This window comes from Triticum urartu, chromosome 2A (genome assembly GCF_056163025.1).
Source record: "Triticum urartu cultivar PI428250 chromosome 2A, HENAU_Tu73, whole genome shotgun sequence".
Classification (NCBI taxonomy): domain Eukaryota; kingdom Viridiplantae; phylum Streptophyta; class Magnoliopsida; order Poales; family Poaceae; genus Triticum; species Triticum urartu.
The window spans coordinates 189,359,392-189,376,261 of record NC_141874.1 but is presented as its reverse complement, the minus strand read 5'-3'; the positions used below and the strand labels follow the sequence as shown (position 1 = coordinate 189,376,261).

Sequence of the window (16,870 nt, the reverse complement as noted above, 5' to 3'; positions counted from 1 at the left end):
AATCAATGTGAAAACATATACTTTGAGGATTGTTATCTCTCGCATAGGGGAAGCAATTAAAAGAATAGCTTGTGTGGATTGGATTCTTTGACAAGATCACCGCCAGTCAAGCCTGCAAATCTTATCATCAGGAGATGGTGCATTTTTCTATCAGTCACGACAAGCAACAGTGAAACCTTTGGTACAACTTGGATACTCATGGCTGTGAAGCCAGTCAAGATAAGTCAGAAACTCCTGCAAGATGACAACATCCGTTAGCAAAACAGATATGATCCACATCACTGTTTTGGAACCAAAAGGCATGCCTATATTCGAGGAATCCGATGCCTAGATAGAAGGGATTCTTTGTTCCACGGGAAGATATATTCCCCAACTCCATGGAATATTCTCGATACTCGATACAAGAATAACATTGCCAGCAAGGATGAATATCAAGAAGGACAAGTATGTCTGCACAAATAATATTTCGGATGCTAGCTCAGCCAACAGATATGAAAGAAAATTTGAGTCAGTATAAACAGGAACATATGAGGTACATCCTGTCAGAATGTCAGATACGGCGAAGCAAACAACCCCAGATCAAGACAGTCAGTCAGATCCAATTCAGTGGAAATATTATAAAAGAAACCTGAGTTGGAAACGGTTTCTTCAAGTTAGAAAATTATTTAAACCTGAACAACCAAATCCCGAGGACGAGATTTCTTTAAGGGGGGAAGGTTTGTAACAGCCTGGATTTTTGCCCTTTTCTTTTTTCCTTTGATTTTCTTGGATTTCCTGTTTTGTTTTGCTTTTCTGTGGCTAAGTGGTTCTGAAACTTGGGAAGATCATGTCTTCCTAGGTTTTATAGTGGCTTGTCACCATCTTCATCATCCCAAGATCATGTCATTTCCATCCTTGACCAAACCCGGAATTCTTTTGTTGAGAATATTCCTTTTCTGATAAAGGAATAACCCTTAAAACCCTAGGTTGTGAAGCAACCTATATTTATGTCACTCCTAAAATTCCCAAATAATTCTCATAAATTTTTTGGGTAATATCTTCCTCAAATATGGCAAAATATTTCATTTCCATGTTCAAAAACAATCCTCCAATAATTCTTTTCCTATTTTGTACTAAATGGCACTTTGCAAAGGAAGTGCTATTTTTATTTTCCCATTTGAACCCAAACTTCTTGGAAAGCTTTTCATGTGCTTATCATTGTCTCATGCCAAAATTCAACTCAAATTGCCTAGTGAATATTCCTGAGCAATTTTTCAAAGTTCCTGTCTGAGGGAAGTGATTGTGAAGGAAGTACAATCTAGGCATATCCAAATGAGTTGAAATTTTGCAAGGTAATTAATATGATCAAATTATGACTCTCCACCAAATATGAGCTCATGCAACGCATCTATATGAGACCAGCTCCAAATCTTAGTTTCTGGTCAGATTTTCAGTTTGTGAAACAACTATATTTTATATTGCTTCAATTGAGCTGAAAATTTACCAGGACATGATTCTACCTGTATCAACTCCGTACACCAAGTTTTACATCAATTAGTTAATCCAATTGCCCTGTGAAATTTTTCCAAGTTTCTGTCCAGAATGAAGCTTTGTGAAGTAAGTGCCACTTTGGTATTTACAAATGGCATGAAACTTTTACAGAAGTTTAATATCATCATATAACCCCTCTATGCCAAATTTCAGCTCACATAAATCAAGTATGTGAGTGCATCATCCAAATCCCTGATTTTGTCTAGTTTTGCACTTTTTACAGCAACCCTCATCTAAACTCCTCCTCTTGGTATTATTTTTGTATATCAGCATCACCTTAGTATGTGATCATCACCAGACAAACGCTTTACCACGCTACCAACCTAGTTTAACCATAACAAGTTACAAGCACCTTTTTACTAATTTATTTTGGAGCTAAGTGCAAATCTTTTATTTGCCCCTGGACCGATTTATTTTCTCGTTTTGACTAAGGGAACCAAGTTCAATCTACTGGACATGGTTGGCCACGCCAAAGAGCGCCTCTTGCGCCAGTGCACATGGTGATCACGCTTGCGTCATGGCTGAGTGCGTGCTCTGGCTTGTTCTGGCCACTGTTCTCGTCTCCTCCCTCCTCGTATCGACCTCCATTTGTGTCCTGGAGCTCGCCCGTGCTCGATTGCATCACCCTGCATCGGTGCCTTGTCGTGGTTAGCCATAAATGAGCCGCTAGCTCCATGCCCGTGTGATGCCCAGCCACTGACCTCCATTAGAGCACCGCTCAAGCTCGCTAACGTGCTCTAGAGCCCTCCCCTCGACTATATAAGTGTGCCCCGAGCCCTGCCACAGCTCATTCACTCCTCACTTGCCTCCCCAGCCCACCGGAGTCCTCGGCCCTCTCTTCTTTTCGCCGGAGTTCGCCATGACCGCCTTGGTTCCTCCTCGGTTCCGGTGAACCTAGCCCCTCCCCTCTCCTCCAGAGCTGTCCACCGCGTTCCCCTCATCCCCGAAGTTCGCCCCACCACCTCGCCCTTCTCCGGAGTCCACTCTGGCCGCGTGCCCCGCAAGTCAGGCCGTCGCGCCTGCCTCTCTGCATCACTCCACCTCGAGCTATCCCGAGCTCCTCCTCCCTGTACGACCCCACCACCGTCCTCCCCGTGCTCCGCTAAGTCGCCCCATCCCATCATCCCTCGCCAGAGTGCCCTGCGTCACCGGAGAGCATCACCACCGCCGCCTCTCTGTCCGCCTCGGGCGCCGCCCCTCCCCTCCTCCCCGCGCCTCTCCGGCGTCCGGTTCCAATCTGAACGGGTGCGGAGCGCCATCCTGAAGCTTCCGGTGCCCTCGCCTTGGCCTGGAGTGGCCGGAGTCGGCGGGGCCAGCGCCGGCAGCGCCCCTGTCCTCCTCCTCTGCTTCCTGTCGTGGCCAGGCACGGGAGGAAGAAGAAAACAGGGGGAGGAGAGAGAAGGATAAGGTGGGCCCCGCATGTCATCCTCTGCTCATTGACCCCGCCACTGCCACGTCACGTAAGTGGAAACGGGATTTTATTGAATACGTGTTCATTTGGTGAAAGTGTATTTTCCCTTCATTCGCTAAAATACATTTTCCCCTCTGGAAAACATATTTTCTTATACCGCGGCCAGGAATGAGCTTTCTGTTCTCAGAAAGCGTATTTTATAATATGCGCCTCTGCCTTATCCACTCAGGAACCCATTGGTGATAAAATCTTCACAGATTGGTCCTTGATCTTCAACTCCTCACAACTCCGCAACCGTAACTACGATTGAGGTGAAACCAACGCTCACTTCTTCGTATCGTCGAGCTCTATATTTTGGTAAAATTTTCACTAGGTGTTCTCATAGTGAAAATGACCATTTTGCCCTTGCCTCTAATCAGCCCCCTCCAAGAGAAAACCGTCGGACGTTTTGTTCCGCGTCTTCACCGCACTTCTTCCTGGAGTCTCCGTCACCCTAGGCAAGCCACAATACCCACTTGCATGATAGTCATGTAGTAGCCATGGTTTTCAACTTGAATATTTATTAAATGTTTGCTTGTTTAAAATATGGTTATAGTTGTTTCAGCAATGCTTGTGGATGAATGCTTACTTTCTTACTATGTTGTTATGCACCTGGTTGGCATGCCCTGCTAGTTGTTAGTATTCCTTTCGTATGCTTATGCTTGCTAGTAGTACATATTGATGTTGGTAATGGTCTTCTGTGCATGACTGCCGTCTGTCTCGAGTACAGTTGTTATGCATGTTCCATTGCATCCAGTGGGTTAAATGCTTGCATGATGGCATTGTTGATATGTTCTTGCATGACGTTTATTGTTGATTCTAGTGGTCATGTTATGCTATGAGTAGTGTTGTACTGGTAAAATTCATGCTCTTCATTATGCCATGCTCAGTTGGAGATGATTCATTGTTGATATAGTGGATAGGTATGTTGCACCCGTGCTTATGTTAATCTCATGCTTATGCATTGTAATTGCATCATGTATTTTATCATGGCTCAGCATATTTGCATTCAAGTTTAACCGGATTAAATTAAACTTGAACAACTGTTGGCTGAGTCATGGTGCCACCATATCGAACTGACCAGTGCAACCACGCCTACCTGTATGGGAAGGTCCTAACTGGGTCTATTGTCGTGCCTCTCGCCGGTGCCTCCAACAAGGGAAGGTTATGGGCGTGCGGTAGTACCCTGGCCCGGTAAGCAGACATAACCTTGTGTGCCCGTTGTTGTTGTCATGGATTCGGTCCCCGTGAGGGACGTTTTGGCCACGATGGTGGTCGTTGTGTCTTTGGTAGACACGGGGCCACCCAGGACTAGCCTAGTTGGGAGTGGGTCGGAGTGGCCAGGAGAGTGTCATGGCAGTAGGTTGGTTTTTTTGGAATGCCGTTGGTCCATCTGAATGGGAGTGCGAGGGCATGGGTTCCGTAGGGTGGGTACAGTGTACTAACCTCTACAGAGTGTATATTAAATCTATCGATAGTTGCGCCCATGGATAAGGGCCCAGTTCGTAGTTGGTCACACTATGAGTCAACAGTAATAATAATAATAATAATAATAATAATAATAATGTGCTCGATGAGGAGATAAGTTGGTTGTGATCGCCGGAAGGATCACTGTTTGAGATAAGTTGGTTGGAATCGCCGGAAGGATCATTGTTTGAGATAAGTTGGTTGTGATCGCCGGAAGGTCACGGTTTGAGACCAAGTGTTAGTCATGGTTGTGATCGCCGGAATGATCACCGAGGTATCGAGGATACTGAGTTGCTGGATATTCGTGATGTTGTGCGCTAATCGTGGGTAAAGATCAAGCTCCTTGTGGTCATTTGATGATTACTACGGTATTGTTTATACCAAGCTTGATTTGATTCTGAGATGATCGTGTAATGTCCGAAGTTGGTAAGTGATGCATGTGATGGTTACGAGGTAACCCGAGCAGAATAAATGGTGCATGTAGTGTCATCATGTTGCATGCTGGTATCGTCAGATTCATGTTGTTCATGCCATGATCATATTGTTCTAGGAGTATTATGTTCCTGTTATGTTATCCTGATGATCTCATGATAATTCCTTCTTAACCTGTAATTGTGAAAGTGCAACTATCCCTAGGTGGTTTTGGTAATTCCTAACAACATATAGCTCATTGGGCTAATGCTATTCCAAGATTAATATTTTAGGAAAAGCTCAATGAATGGCATGGCATGGATGAGGAATGTGGACCCCTCAAAATACTAAGGACAAAAAGATTGGCTCAAGCTCAAAGCTCAAGACTCTACATTTTATATTTTAGTGATCCAAGATCACATTGAGTCTATAGGAAAAGCCAATACTATCAAGGAGGGATGAGGTGTTTCTTGATGAGGTTCTTGCTTCTTAATGCTTAGTGATATGCTCCAAAACCCTCAACTACCTTCCCACATCCACATATGACCTAAACCCAAAGTCAAACTCGGCCCCACCGATTCTTTCTAACCGGCGCCACCGAGTTTCAAATGTCATGGCCACTGCCACAAACCCTAGGAAAATCGGTCTCACCTATAGGGATTTTGGTCACACCGAGATGGGGTTGTAATCTCTCTGTTTCCCTTCATAACGTTTCGGTCCTACCTAGATGAGCGATCGGTCCCACCGAGATTGCAATGTAAACTCTCTGTTTTCCTTTTGTAACATTTCGGTCCCACCGAAATGAGCGATCGGTCCCACCGAGTTTACCTGACCAACTCTCTGGTTAGCTTATTACCAAAATCGGTCCCACCGAGTTTGTGTAATCGGTCACACCGAGACTAAGTTGTGCCCTAACCCTAACTATATCGGTCCTACCGAGTTGCATCTCAGTCCCACCGAAAATCCTAACGGTCACTAGGTTTGCTGAATCGGTCTGACCGAGTTTCTCATTTCGGTCTCACCGAGATTGGTAAATTGTGTGTAACGGTTAGTTTTTGTGTGGAGGCTATATATATCCCTCCACCCACTCTTCATTCGTGGAGAGAGCCATCAGAACATACCTACACTTCCAATACACGTTTTCTGAGAGAGAACCACCTACTCATGTGTTGAGGCCAAGATATTCCATTCCTACCATATGAATCTTGATCTCTAGCCTTCCCAAGTTGCTTTCCACTCAAATCTTCTTTCCACCAAATTCATATCCTGTGAGAGAGAGTTGAGTGTTGGGGAGACTATCATTTGAAGCACAAGAGCAAGGAGTTCATCATCAACACACCATTTGTTACTTCTTGGAGAGTGGTGTCTCCTAGATTGGCTAGGTGTCACTTGGGAGCCTCCGACAAAGATTGTGCAGTTGAACCAAGAAGTTTGTAAGGGCAAGGAGATCGCCTACTTCGTGAAGATCTACCGCTAGTGAGGCAAGTCCTTCGTGGACGATGGCCATGATGGGATAGACAAGGTTGCTTCTTCGTGGACCCTTTGTGGGTGGAGCCCTCCGTGGACTCGCGCAAGCGTTACCCTCCGTGGGTTGAAGTCTCCATCAACGTGGATGTACGATAGCACCACCTATCGGAACCACGACAAAAACATACGTGTCTCCAATTGTGTTTGAATTCTCCAAACCCTTCCCTTTACATTCTTGCAAGTTGCATGCTTTACTTTCCGCTGCTCATAGACTCTTTGCATGCTTGCTTGAATTGTGCTAAGATTGCTTGACTTGTGCTAAGATAGCTAAAATCTGCCAAAGACTAAAATTGGGAAAATGATAGATTTTTAATTGGTCAAGTAGTCTAATCACCCCCTCTAGACATACTTTCGATCCTACAAGTGGTATCAGAGCTTTGGTCTCCATTTGCTTTGATTTCCATAGCTTTTGGTGGTCATAGCCTTGGTTTCACAACCTAGGAGAGTATGGCGTCTAGCGAGGGAAATTATCACCGTAGAGGTCCTTACTTTGATGGTACTAATTTTGCTAGTTGGAAGCAGAAGATGAAAATGCATATTCTTGGACATAACTCCACCGTTTGGGCTATTGTGTGTGTTGGCTTGCAAGGTGAATTCTTTGATGGGAGAGAACCGAATCGTGAAGCTACCGTAGATGAGTTGAAGATGCTACAATACAATGCTCAAGCTTGTGATATCCTCTTCAATGGATTGTGCCCCGAAGAATTCAACAAAATCAGCCGTCTTGAGAATGCAAAGGAAATTTGGGATACTTTGATTGATATGCACGAAGGTACCGACTCCGTCAAGGAATCCAAGTTGGATGTGCTTCAAAGTCAACTTGACAAGTTCAAAATGAAGGATGGTGAAGGTGTCACTGAGATGTACTCTAGGCTTGCTCTTATCACAAATGAGATTGCCGGCTTAGGAAGTGAATAGATGACCGACAAATTCATCATCAAGAAGATCCTAAGAGCCTTGGATGGAAAATATGATACCGTATGCACATTGATCCAAATGATGCCAAATTACAAAGATCTCAAGCCAGCGGAAGTCATTGGAAGAATTGTTGCTCATGAGATGTCACTCAAGGATAAGGAGGAGCTCCATAACAAGTCAAGTGGTGCTTACAAAGCCTCATGTGAAGCTCCCACATCATTAAGTGAGAAACAAACCTTCAATGAAGAATTGAGCCTAATGGTGAAGAACTTCAACAAGTTCTACAAGAATAGAAGCAAAGAGAGAAGTTTCAAGTCAAGGTCCTACAATGACAAAAGATCTTCTAGTCGAGAGCGAAACTGCTACAATTGTGGAAGACTCGGACACTACTCCAATGAGTGTACGGCTCCCCACAAGAGAAGAGAAGATTCTCCCAAAAGAAGAAGTAGAAGAGAAGAATCACCATCAAGGGAGAGAAGGAGAGTAGGGATGATCGATATGAACGAAGACCCTCACGGAGAAGCAAGGATTCGGAAAGGAAGGACAAGTCATCAATGAGCTACACAAAACGAAGACATCAAGTTCATGTTGGTGAATGGGTATCTGGCTCCAAGTCCGACAATGACTCCAAGAGAAGCTATCACTCCGACTCAGAATATACTCAAGATGAAGGTGTTGCCGGTCTAGCACTTGTGTCTACCAACTCCTATGACATATTTGACTCACCAAATGAAGGAATTGGAAGATGCTTCATGGCCAAAGGTCCAAAGGTATCACACCCCGAGTATGTTGATTTCAATAGTGATGAAGATGACTTGTTATGTGATGATAAGTTACTTGTTGACAACTATAGTGATGAATACTATGATGAAACGAATGACAATGATAAGGAGAAGATTGAGTCTCTAAATAAAGAACTAAACACTCTTAAGTTAGCTCATGAAACTATCTTAGGAGATCATCGAGAATTTTTAAGGACTCATGAAAAATTACGTTTTGAAAAGCTCAACCTTGAGCAAGAGCATGAGTTCTTAAAGGCAATCAATGATGATCTTCGCAAGAAAAGTTCTTCTTACATTGCCAAGCGTTTACTCTTATCCACTTACATGCCTCAAGTCAAGTCTAGTAACAAGTACAAGAAGGATTCTTCTTCTAGTAGTAACAATAATCATGCTAAATCCAATATTGTTGCTTCTAGTAGTTCTCTTGATTCCACTAATGATTCTCTTAGCCAAGTTACACTTGAGCAAGAAAATAGCTTATTGAAGGGAATCATAGAGAAAGGTGTTTACAAGAGCCTTGCCGGGAGTAAGCAATTCGAGGAAATTGTACGCAAGCAAGGAAGGCACCGGAAGAATCAAGGTATTGGTTTTGAACGAAAGTTCAATGCCAATGGAGTTGAGTGGGAAGAATATCAATACCCCAAGACGAAGTTTGTTCCTCAACAAGAGAAGTATGATCCTACTTCATCCAAGGGACACAAGCTCAAGATGATCTTCCACCACAAGACCACAAGCAAAAAGGCAAGGACAAGCTTCAAGAGGAAATTGATGCATTTGAAGAAGCTCCTAAGGCCTTGGTCAAGTGGGTTCCCAAGACTAGATCAAGTTCCACTTCATCAAGTACAACTACAACTCCGAGGATTCCCATCAAGATGGTGTGGATCCCGAAGAAGAAGAACTAGAGAGTTCTTGAGGGTGACTCCGCCAACATACTTCACTCTTATCATTTTGGCAAGAACAAGTGCAATCAACTTCCACATCTTGCACTAGTTAGGAGTCACAAACCCTCTTGCTGGTAAGACAAGGGACAAGGTAACCTAATGCTCTCATATATAGACATCATCTTGTGTGTGCATCACTCTATGTCTATGGATATCCTTGTTTGTTCATTGTGGGACTAACCCGTGTATGTATTGAAAGTGCAACTCACTCCAAAGGATAGCTCCAAATGATCACCATCAACATAGAGCATCCACATCTTCAATACCTACATGAAGTCATCATCGACAAAACCCAAAGTTAGTTTATCCCTCTTAGGGGGGATCTCACATCTAGGGGGAGCTTTACTCTAACAATTGAGTTAAAGAAACTCTAATGGTGTGAACACAATAACGCTTTATGTAAAAGTGCTAACCCCACTTGTGCTTAAACGATGAGTACGACCTATGATCAAATGTTCTCATTTGACTCCTAAGTCAATATACTCATATATAGATGACCTAATCATCGCCAATTGCTTGATAGATGCTAGAATTGTTTGTGCATGCTTTGCCACATATTTCATTTGTCATTTTATTGTGTGAGCATGTTGGTTGCATAATTTACTCATTCGAGGACATCCACTTGTTGTTTTGATTGATTGGTTTCCTTTTATTTTGGCCAAGTGGATGGACAAGAATGCCTAAGAACCTTCTCTAGCTATCTATGCTTTTCTCATCTCAAACTCTATTCATGTTGCATCACAAAATTTGATCAAGTCAGATTCGAACCACTCTGTGTGAGGAGCACTCGGAGTCCCCGATTCATCATAGACTTAAACTTCCAAAACTTCTTTGTGCGTTTCGGTCTAACCGATTCATCCATTTCGGTCATACCAAGAGCACTAAGTCGATCTAGGTTTTCAATCTTGGTGCAACCGATTTGAACTTTTCGATCACACCGAGTTGCAGTAACTGCTTGCAGTTATGAATCTTGGTGCCACCGAGTTGTTCCACTCGGTCGCACCGACAGGGTCGGGCTATATATATCCATGGGTCAAATTTTGGAAAACTTTCCGAACCTCCTCGACCCGCGCTTAGCCCGCTCTTCCTCCAGGGTCTCCGGATCATCCTCCTCGTCGCCAGCCGCCTCCTGTCGCTGGTCTCCGCCGCCGTCAACGGGAATCATCCCCGCCGTTGCCGCCGTAGCGAGTTCATCGCCGAACTAGGGTATGACTCGATCACTGTGCTATCCCTATCTGATTCCTAGCACATTGTGTTCGCCATGTATCTTGCCACGATTGCGATCATTCTTATCCAATCAAAACACTCCGTAGTTCAGTCGTGAATTGAGAATTTAGGGTTAGGTTTCCGCCGAAACCATCTCGGACCCACCGAGTTGTGGAACTCGGTACCACCGATTCGGCTCAGGCCATTGCACATGTGATTCTCGGTCTGACCGAGAATTGCAAATCGGTGTGACCGAGTTCAGGACTTTGTGAAACCCTAGCAGTCTCGGTGCCACCGAACTGTGACTCGGTCTGACTGAGTTCACTAGTTTAGGTTCCAACAGCTGCTTCGGTATCACCGAGTTTACAAATCGGTTGATCCGAAATGCTTTTTGTGGAAACTAAAACTAAGTTTTTGACTCATTCTTTTGCAAAAACCTTTGCATTTTGTGATGCTCATCCACTCTATCTCATCTAAATCTATTCACAGGGTCTGCTATCAGTGTTTGCAACATTCTGATCAGAGTGACAGCCAGAACAAGTCAGAGGAGCAGGTTCACTTGAGTGAGGGCACTAGTCCCTCTAGCAGCTCAGATGATGGCAGCAGGAGCACACCAAGCAATCTGCCAAAGGCTGCCACCAGGGCCAGCAAGAAACGAACTTCAGAGTCAGAGGATGAGGACTATGTGGCTGAGGAGGAAGAAACCACCTCAAAGAGAAAAGTCCTGAAGAAGGAATATGGCACAGCTATTGCCACCAAGCCAGGCATGAAGCAAAAGGTTCCTGCCAAGAGAATTCCAATGTCTAAAGCCAGAGCATCTACTCAAGGGACTTTGGGATCTGCACCCAAAGAGCAGATTGTGGCAGAGAAGAAGAGGAAAGAGAGGGTCAAAAAGACCACTGCCAGAGTGCTTGGGAGATCCTCAATCATGAGAGATTCTGAAGAGGAAGAGGAAGAAGATGTTGCATCAGCACCCAAAGCTCAGAAGCTTATGGGTGATGCCATCAGGGCAGGGGCCGTTCCATCTAAGCCTAAGACTGCTCTAAAGGCTGCTGCTCCAGCTTCAAAGCCAAAACCAAAGAGGAGCACCAGGAACATCCTTGCTGAGGAGAATGACAAGGCCCCGGTGCCTGAAGCTGAAATGGAAGAAGATGATGATGAGTCACATGTCTTGAGGAAGCTAAAGCGAAAAATTGCAGATCACAATGATGCTCATCCAGTAGCTGAGAACATGAAGATCAGGAAGGACTCAGGTCTAAGTCTATGGAGAGAGTCTGATCCATATGCCACCAGGAGAAGGACTGATGTGGACTACAGGTTCCATACAAAGGAACAACAGGATTTCTATGAGACAGTGTTGCTTGACAAGAAGCCAATAGTGTGTGACATGAGATGGGTCGATTGGGACTACATCAAGAAGAATGATGAACATTATCCAGGTGTGTATGACAGTTTCAAGGCTTGTGCAGTTGATGAGTTTGTGGCTCAGAAGCTCACAAAATGGAATGATGAGCTCATCATGCAGTTCTACTCCACAGCTCACTTCTACCCAGATGGAAGGATTGTCTGGATGTCTGAAGGTACTAGGTACCAGTCCACGGTTGTTGAATGGGCGAAGTTGATCAATGCCCCAGAAGAGAGTGAAGATGACTTGGATGTCTATGCCAAGAAGAAGAAAGATCACAACTCCATGGCACACATGTACAAGGAGATCCCAGATGCTGCACTTGAGACACATAAGTTTGGATCTGTACATTATCTTCTGTCAGGCTTGCCTACTATCAACTGGATCCTCAAGCACACTCTTCTGCCCAAGTCTGGAGATCACAAGATGATTAGAGGCCATGCAATAAACTTGCTTCATATCTTTGATGTCCCACAGAAGTTCAAAGTCACGAGCCTTATAGTTGAAACTATCAAGAGGACAGCTGCAGATCAGAAGAGGAGTTGTGGGTATGCCCCACAGATCCAGGAGCTGATCAACTCCAAGATGTGCACTGGTACATATCTGCTGGATAAGGAGCACATGCCTATCTACCCAGAATTTGAGGACAACACTGTTGTGATGGATGAAAATGAACCATCTTCTGTGCACACACAAGCAAAGAAGGAGAAGGCAAAGGCTGAAAAGGCTGCAAGGATGCCAACTACTGAAGAAGCATCTCAGTATCTTCTGAAGAGCAAGCAAGATCAGCTTGTCTACTTGATTGCCTCCACTCTGAGGATTGAGAAGGGACTAGCCACCCTGACTCAAAACCAGGACAGCTTGGAGAGGATCGTGGAGCAAAAGTTCTATGACTTAGATGTGAAGGTATCTGAGATTCAGTCTCTTGTGGAGCAACTTCAGGATGACATGCAGGAGAGGAAGGGCAAGACAACCACTGATGCATTTGCCAGAGTACCTAGAGCTCAGAGGTCAGCTGCAATGCCTGTTCCAGACACCAGAGCCACTTCATCTGCACCAGCTACATCTTCAGTGCCACCAGCTCCAGCACCTACTCCATCGGCTCCATCTACTTCGACTGAAGCCTTCGTTCTTGGAGTTATCCGGACACCACCACCTGAAGACCAAGCCTGAGAGACGATTTAGTGCTATGTATTTTCTAGGAACTTTTTGGTAACTTGTTGCCAAAGGGGGAGCAAAATGTATAGATCATAGGCTTCGAGAGAGAGCGTTGCTGTTTATTCTCTCTTGCTTTGGTGGTTGAACTTTATTTGCTTTGCTTGTTTGAGATACTTTTTGTCTATGTGATACTTGGATGATCATGCGTTTGATCATATGCTACTTTAATGTTTGTTGGATGACATTATCCTTTTATCCCTATATGATCATTCACTTTGCTTGGTGATGAGTGCATGTATTTCATTATTATCATTTTGAGCGCTCCACCAAGATGTATGTGACATGGAAGAGTAACCCATTAGCCTAACTCTTTGTGCATTTGCAGTCCAAAGCAAATCATAAACTATGCACAAATTTAGGGGGAGCTCTTGCTTTTCACATACTTCTCAAAGCGACAATGTTTTCACTCTTATTATCATTTCTCGAAGCTTTGATCTATATGTTGTCATCAATTACCAAAAAGGGGGAGATTGAAAGTGCAACTATCCCTAGGTGGTTTTGGTAATTCCTAACAACATATAGCTCATTGAGCTAATGCTATTCCAAGATTAATATTTCAGGAAAAGCTCAATGAATGGCATGGCATGGATGAGGAATGTGGACCCCTCAAAATACTAAGGACAAAAAGATTGGCTCAAGCTCAAAGCTCAAGACTCTACATTTTATATTTTAGTGATCCAAGATCACATTGAGTCTATAGGAAAAGCCAATACTATCAAGGAGGGATGAGGTGTTTCTTGATGAGGTTCTTGCTTCTTAATGCTTAGTGATATGCTCCAAAACCCTCAACTACCTTCCCACATCCACATATGACCTAAACCCAAAGTCAAACTCGGCCCCACCGATTCTTTCTATCCGGCGCCACCGAGTTTTAAATGTCATAGCCACTGCCACAAACCCTAGGAAAATCAGTCTCACCGATAGGGATTTCGGTCACACCGAGATGGGGTTGTAATCTCTCTGTTTCCCTTCATAACGTTTCGGTCCTACCTAGATGAGCGATCGGTCCCACCGAGATTGCAATGTAAACTCTCTGTTTTCCTTTTGTAACATTTTGGTCCCACCGAAATGAGCGATCGGTCCCACCGAGTTTACCTGACCAACTCTCTGGTTAGCTTATTACCAAAATCGGTCCCACCGAGTTTGTGTAATCTGTCACACCGAGACTATGTTGTGCCCCAACCCTAACCATATCGGTCCTACCGAGTTGCATCTCAGTCCCACCGAAAATCCTAACGGTCACTAGGTTTGCTGAATCGGTCTGACTGAGTTTCTCAATTCGGTCTCACCGAGATTGGTAAATTGTGTGTAACGGTTAGTTTTCGTGTGGAGGCTATATATATCCCTCCACCCACTCTTCATTCATGGAGAGAGCCATCAGAACATACCTACACTTCCAATACACATTTTCTGAGAGAGAACCACCTACTCATGTGTTGAGGCCAAGATATTCCATTCCTACCATATGAATCTTGATCTCTAGCCTTCCCAAGTTGCTTTCCACTCAAATCTTCTTTCCACCAAATTCATATCCTGTGAGAGAGAGTTGAGTGTTGGGGAGACTATCATTTGAAGCACAAGAGCAAGGAGTTCATCATCAACACACCATTTGTTACTTGTTGGAGAGTGGTGTATCCTAAATTGGCTAGGTGTCACTTGGGAGCCTCCGACAAAGATTGTGGAGTTGAACCAAGAAGTTTGTAAGGGCAAGGAGATCGCCTACTTCATGAAGATCTACCGCTAGTGAGGCAAGTCCTTTGTGGGCGATGGCCATGATGGGATAGACAAGGTTGCTTCTTCATGGACCCTTTGTGGGTGGAGCCCTCCGTGGACTCGCGCAAGCGTTACCCTCCGTGGGTTGAAGTCTCCATCAACGTGGATGTACGATAGCACCACCTATCGGAACCATGACAAAAACATCTGTGTCTCCAATTGTGTTTGAATTCTTCAAACCCTTCCCTTTACATTCTTGCAAGTTGCATGCTTTACTTTCCGCTGCTCATAGACTCTTTGCATGCTTGCTTGAATTGTGCTCAGATTGCTTGACTTGTGCTAAGATAGCTAAAATCTGCCAAAGACTAAAATTGGGAAAAGGATAGATTTTTAATTGGTCAAGTAGTCTAATCACCCCCTCTAGACATACTTTCGATCCTACAAATTGCCATGCTGTTGTTTGTCTTGAATGCTTCTGGTTATTGTGAGCTTGCAAGTACATTCAATGTACTGACCTGGCGTGTCATGCGAGTTTGCAGGTCATGCCTGGATTTCTTGCTTGGTTGGTGTTGTTCCTGTGTTCGTGAGCTAGGATAAACGTTCCAGCCAGAGTCCCTGCGGATTGGAGTCCATCATTGCCGTTCGTTGTTCCACTACGAGTAGTTATTCCGCTGCTTTGAGTTGTTATGCTGCTTGTATAGAGCAACCATGGTTGGCATAGTGTCGTCGTGCCGACGTTAGTCATTGTAATATCGGAACCCTTGCATTCATATTCGTGTTGTAATAGAGAGCTGGTTTGTTCTATACTAAGCAGTGTCGTATTCCAGAAGACTTCACCTCGTTCTCTGGGCTGGAATACGGGGCGTTCCAGTTTTCTCTTAGCCGAGGTGCCACATCTTACCATCAAGGGCGACTCACAGCTCCTCGTCAACTTCTCCAACAAAGTATATGAGCCGAAGGATGAGCACATGGAGGCGTATCTTGCGGAGGTGCGCAAGATGGAGAAACAGTACTCGGGTCTGGAATTGCAGCATGTGCCCCGTGGCACCAACAAGGAAGCCGACGACATCGCCAGGAGGGCATCCAAGAGGCTACCCCAAGAGCCTGGCATCTTTGAGGAGCGGCTCTTCAGGCCTTCAGCAACACCTCCGCTCTCGAGGACAGCGCTACCTTGGGAGGAGCTCCCTCAACCACTTGCCTCAGGAGCCCCGGCCTATGGCATGACTACGAGAGCGCGCTTGCTCTTAGCGCTCGAACCTCAGGAGGGGTGCTAGACTAAGGAATTCAAGGAGTACCTGACTCAAGGGACGCTGCCGGAAGAGGAGGAGGACATGGAGCGTGTGGCTCGACAAGCCATGACGTACTGCATCCGGGACGGTGAGTTATACAGGAAGAAGCCAAATGACGCTTCCTTGCATTGCATCTCCAAGGAGCAAGGAAGAGAGCTGCTGGCCGACATACATGGCGGGGACTGCGGGCACCACTCATCGTCGCGGACCCTCATCAGCAAGGTGTTTCGCAGTGGATTCTACTGGCCCACGATGCTCAATGACGTGACTGAGTTGGCGAGGACTTGCGAGGCCTGCCAGTTCCATGCCAAGCAGATTCATCAGCCGGCTCAGGGCGTCCAGATCATCAGCCGTGGAGCCCAAGATGGTGTCACCACCAGAGCCTTTCGCAGGCGAAGACTACTTTTGTCAGGATAAGCTGTACTAGCTGCCCCCTTTCAAATTAGCCGTTGTGGCATCCCTTCCCGCTCAATATTTGGGAAGAGGACCAGTGCCTTTATAAATAGGACTAGCCACCACCATAGGAGGGCATTTGGAACGGATCTAGAGATTGGACCCTCACCACCACAACTTCACCTAGCACAGGAACACCTCTCCTCAAGAGGTTGTTCTTCCCCTTGTACTGTTCATCCTCAGCCCAACAGGCAATCCACCACCACCACACTGGAGTAGGGTATTACACCACAACGGTGGCCTGAACCAGTATAAATCTTGTGTCTTGTGTGTTGTCCGTGTGCCTAGCCTAGAGATCACGAAGTATTTGAGGCATGATCGGTGAGGGAGAGATCTTTGCATGAACCCCAGTGTTCGAACCTTAAGGGTTTTGCTGAAACCCGTAATCCAACAGATGGCGTCCCGTGACATCAAGATGAAGGAGGAGCTCGCCATCCACAAGGAGCTATGCATGACTCCGGAGTTGTTCAACCTGGCGACCAAGTGCGCAAGGGCTGAGGAAGGGCGTCTCTCCCTCCTCGAGCTCCCTGCTATTGACCCAGATGAGAAGAAAGCCAAGG

At 45.3% G+C, this 16,870-nt stretch overlaps 1 protein-coding gene across 1 annotated transcript; it reads left to right on the top strand.

Moving 5' to 3' along the window:
• The first annotated feature begins 1,858 nt into the window (after positions 1–1,858).
• On the top strand, positions 1,859–16,414 carry LOC125541391 (uncharacterized). The gene is made up of 3 exons (XM_087543568.1): positions 1,859–2,990; positions 3,171–3,252; positions 3,361–16,414. Exon 3 carries the CDS (start codon positions 10,684–10,686, stop codon positions 12,808–12,810), a length of 2,127 nt encoding a protein of 708 aa, XP_087399694.1. The 5' UTR covers positions 1,859–2,990; positions 3,171–3,252; positions 3,361–10,683; the 3' UTR covers positions 12,811–16,414.
• Positions 16,415–16,870: the final 456 nt, after the last annotated feature.

What these genes read in the sequence shown, in the direction of transcription:
- LOC125541391 (XM_087543568.1), top strand. Translation starts at nt 10,684, where the DNA reads ATGCTCATCCACTCTATCTCATCTAAATCTATTCACAGGGTCTGCTAT.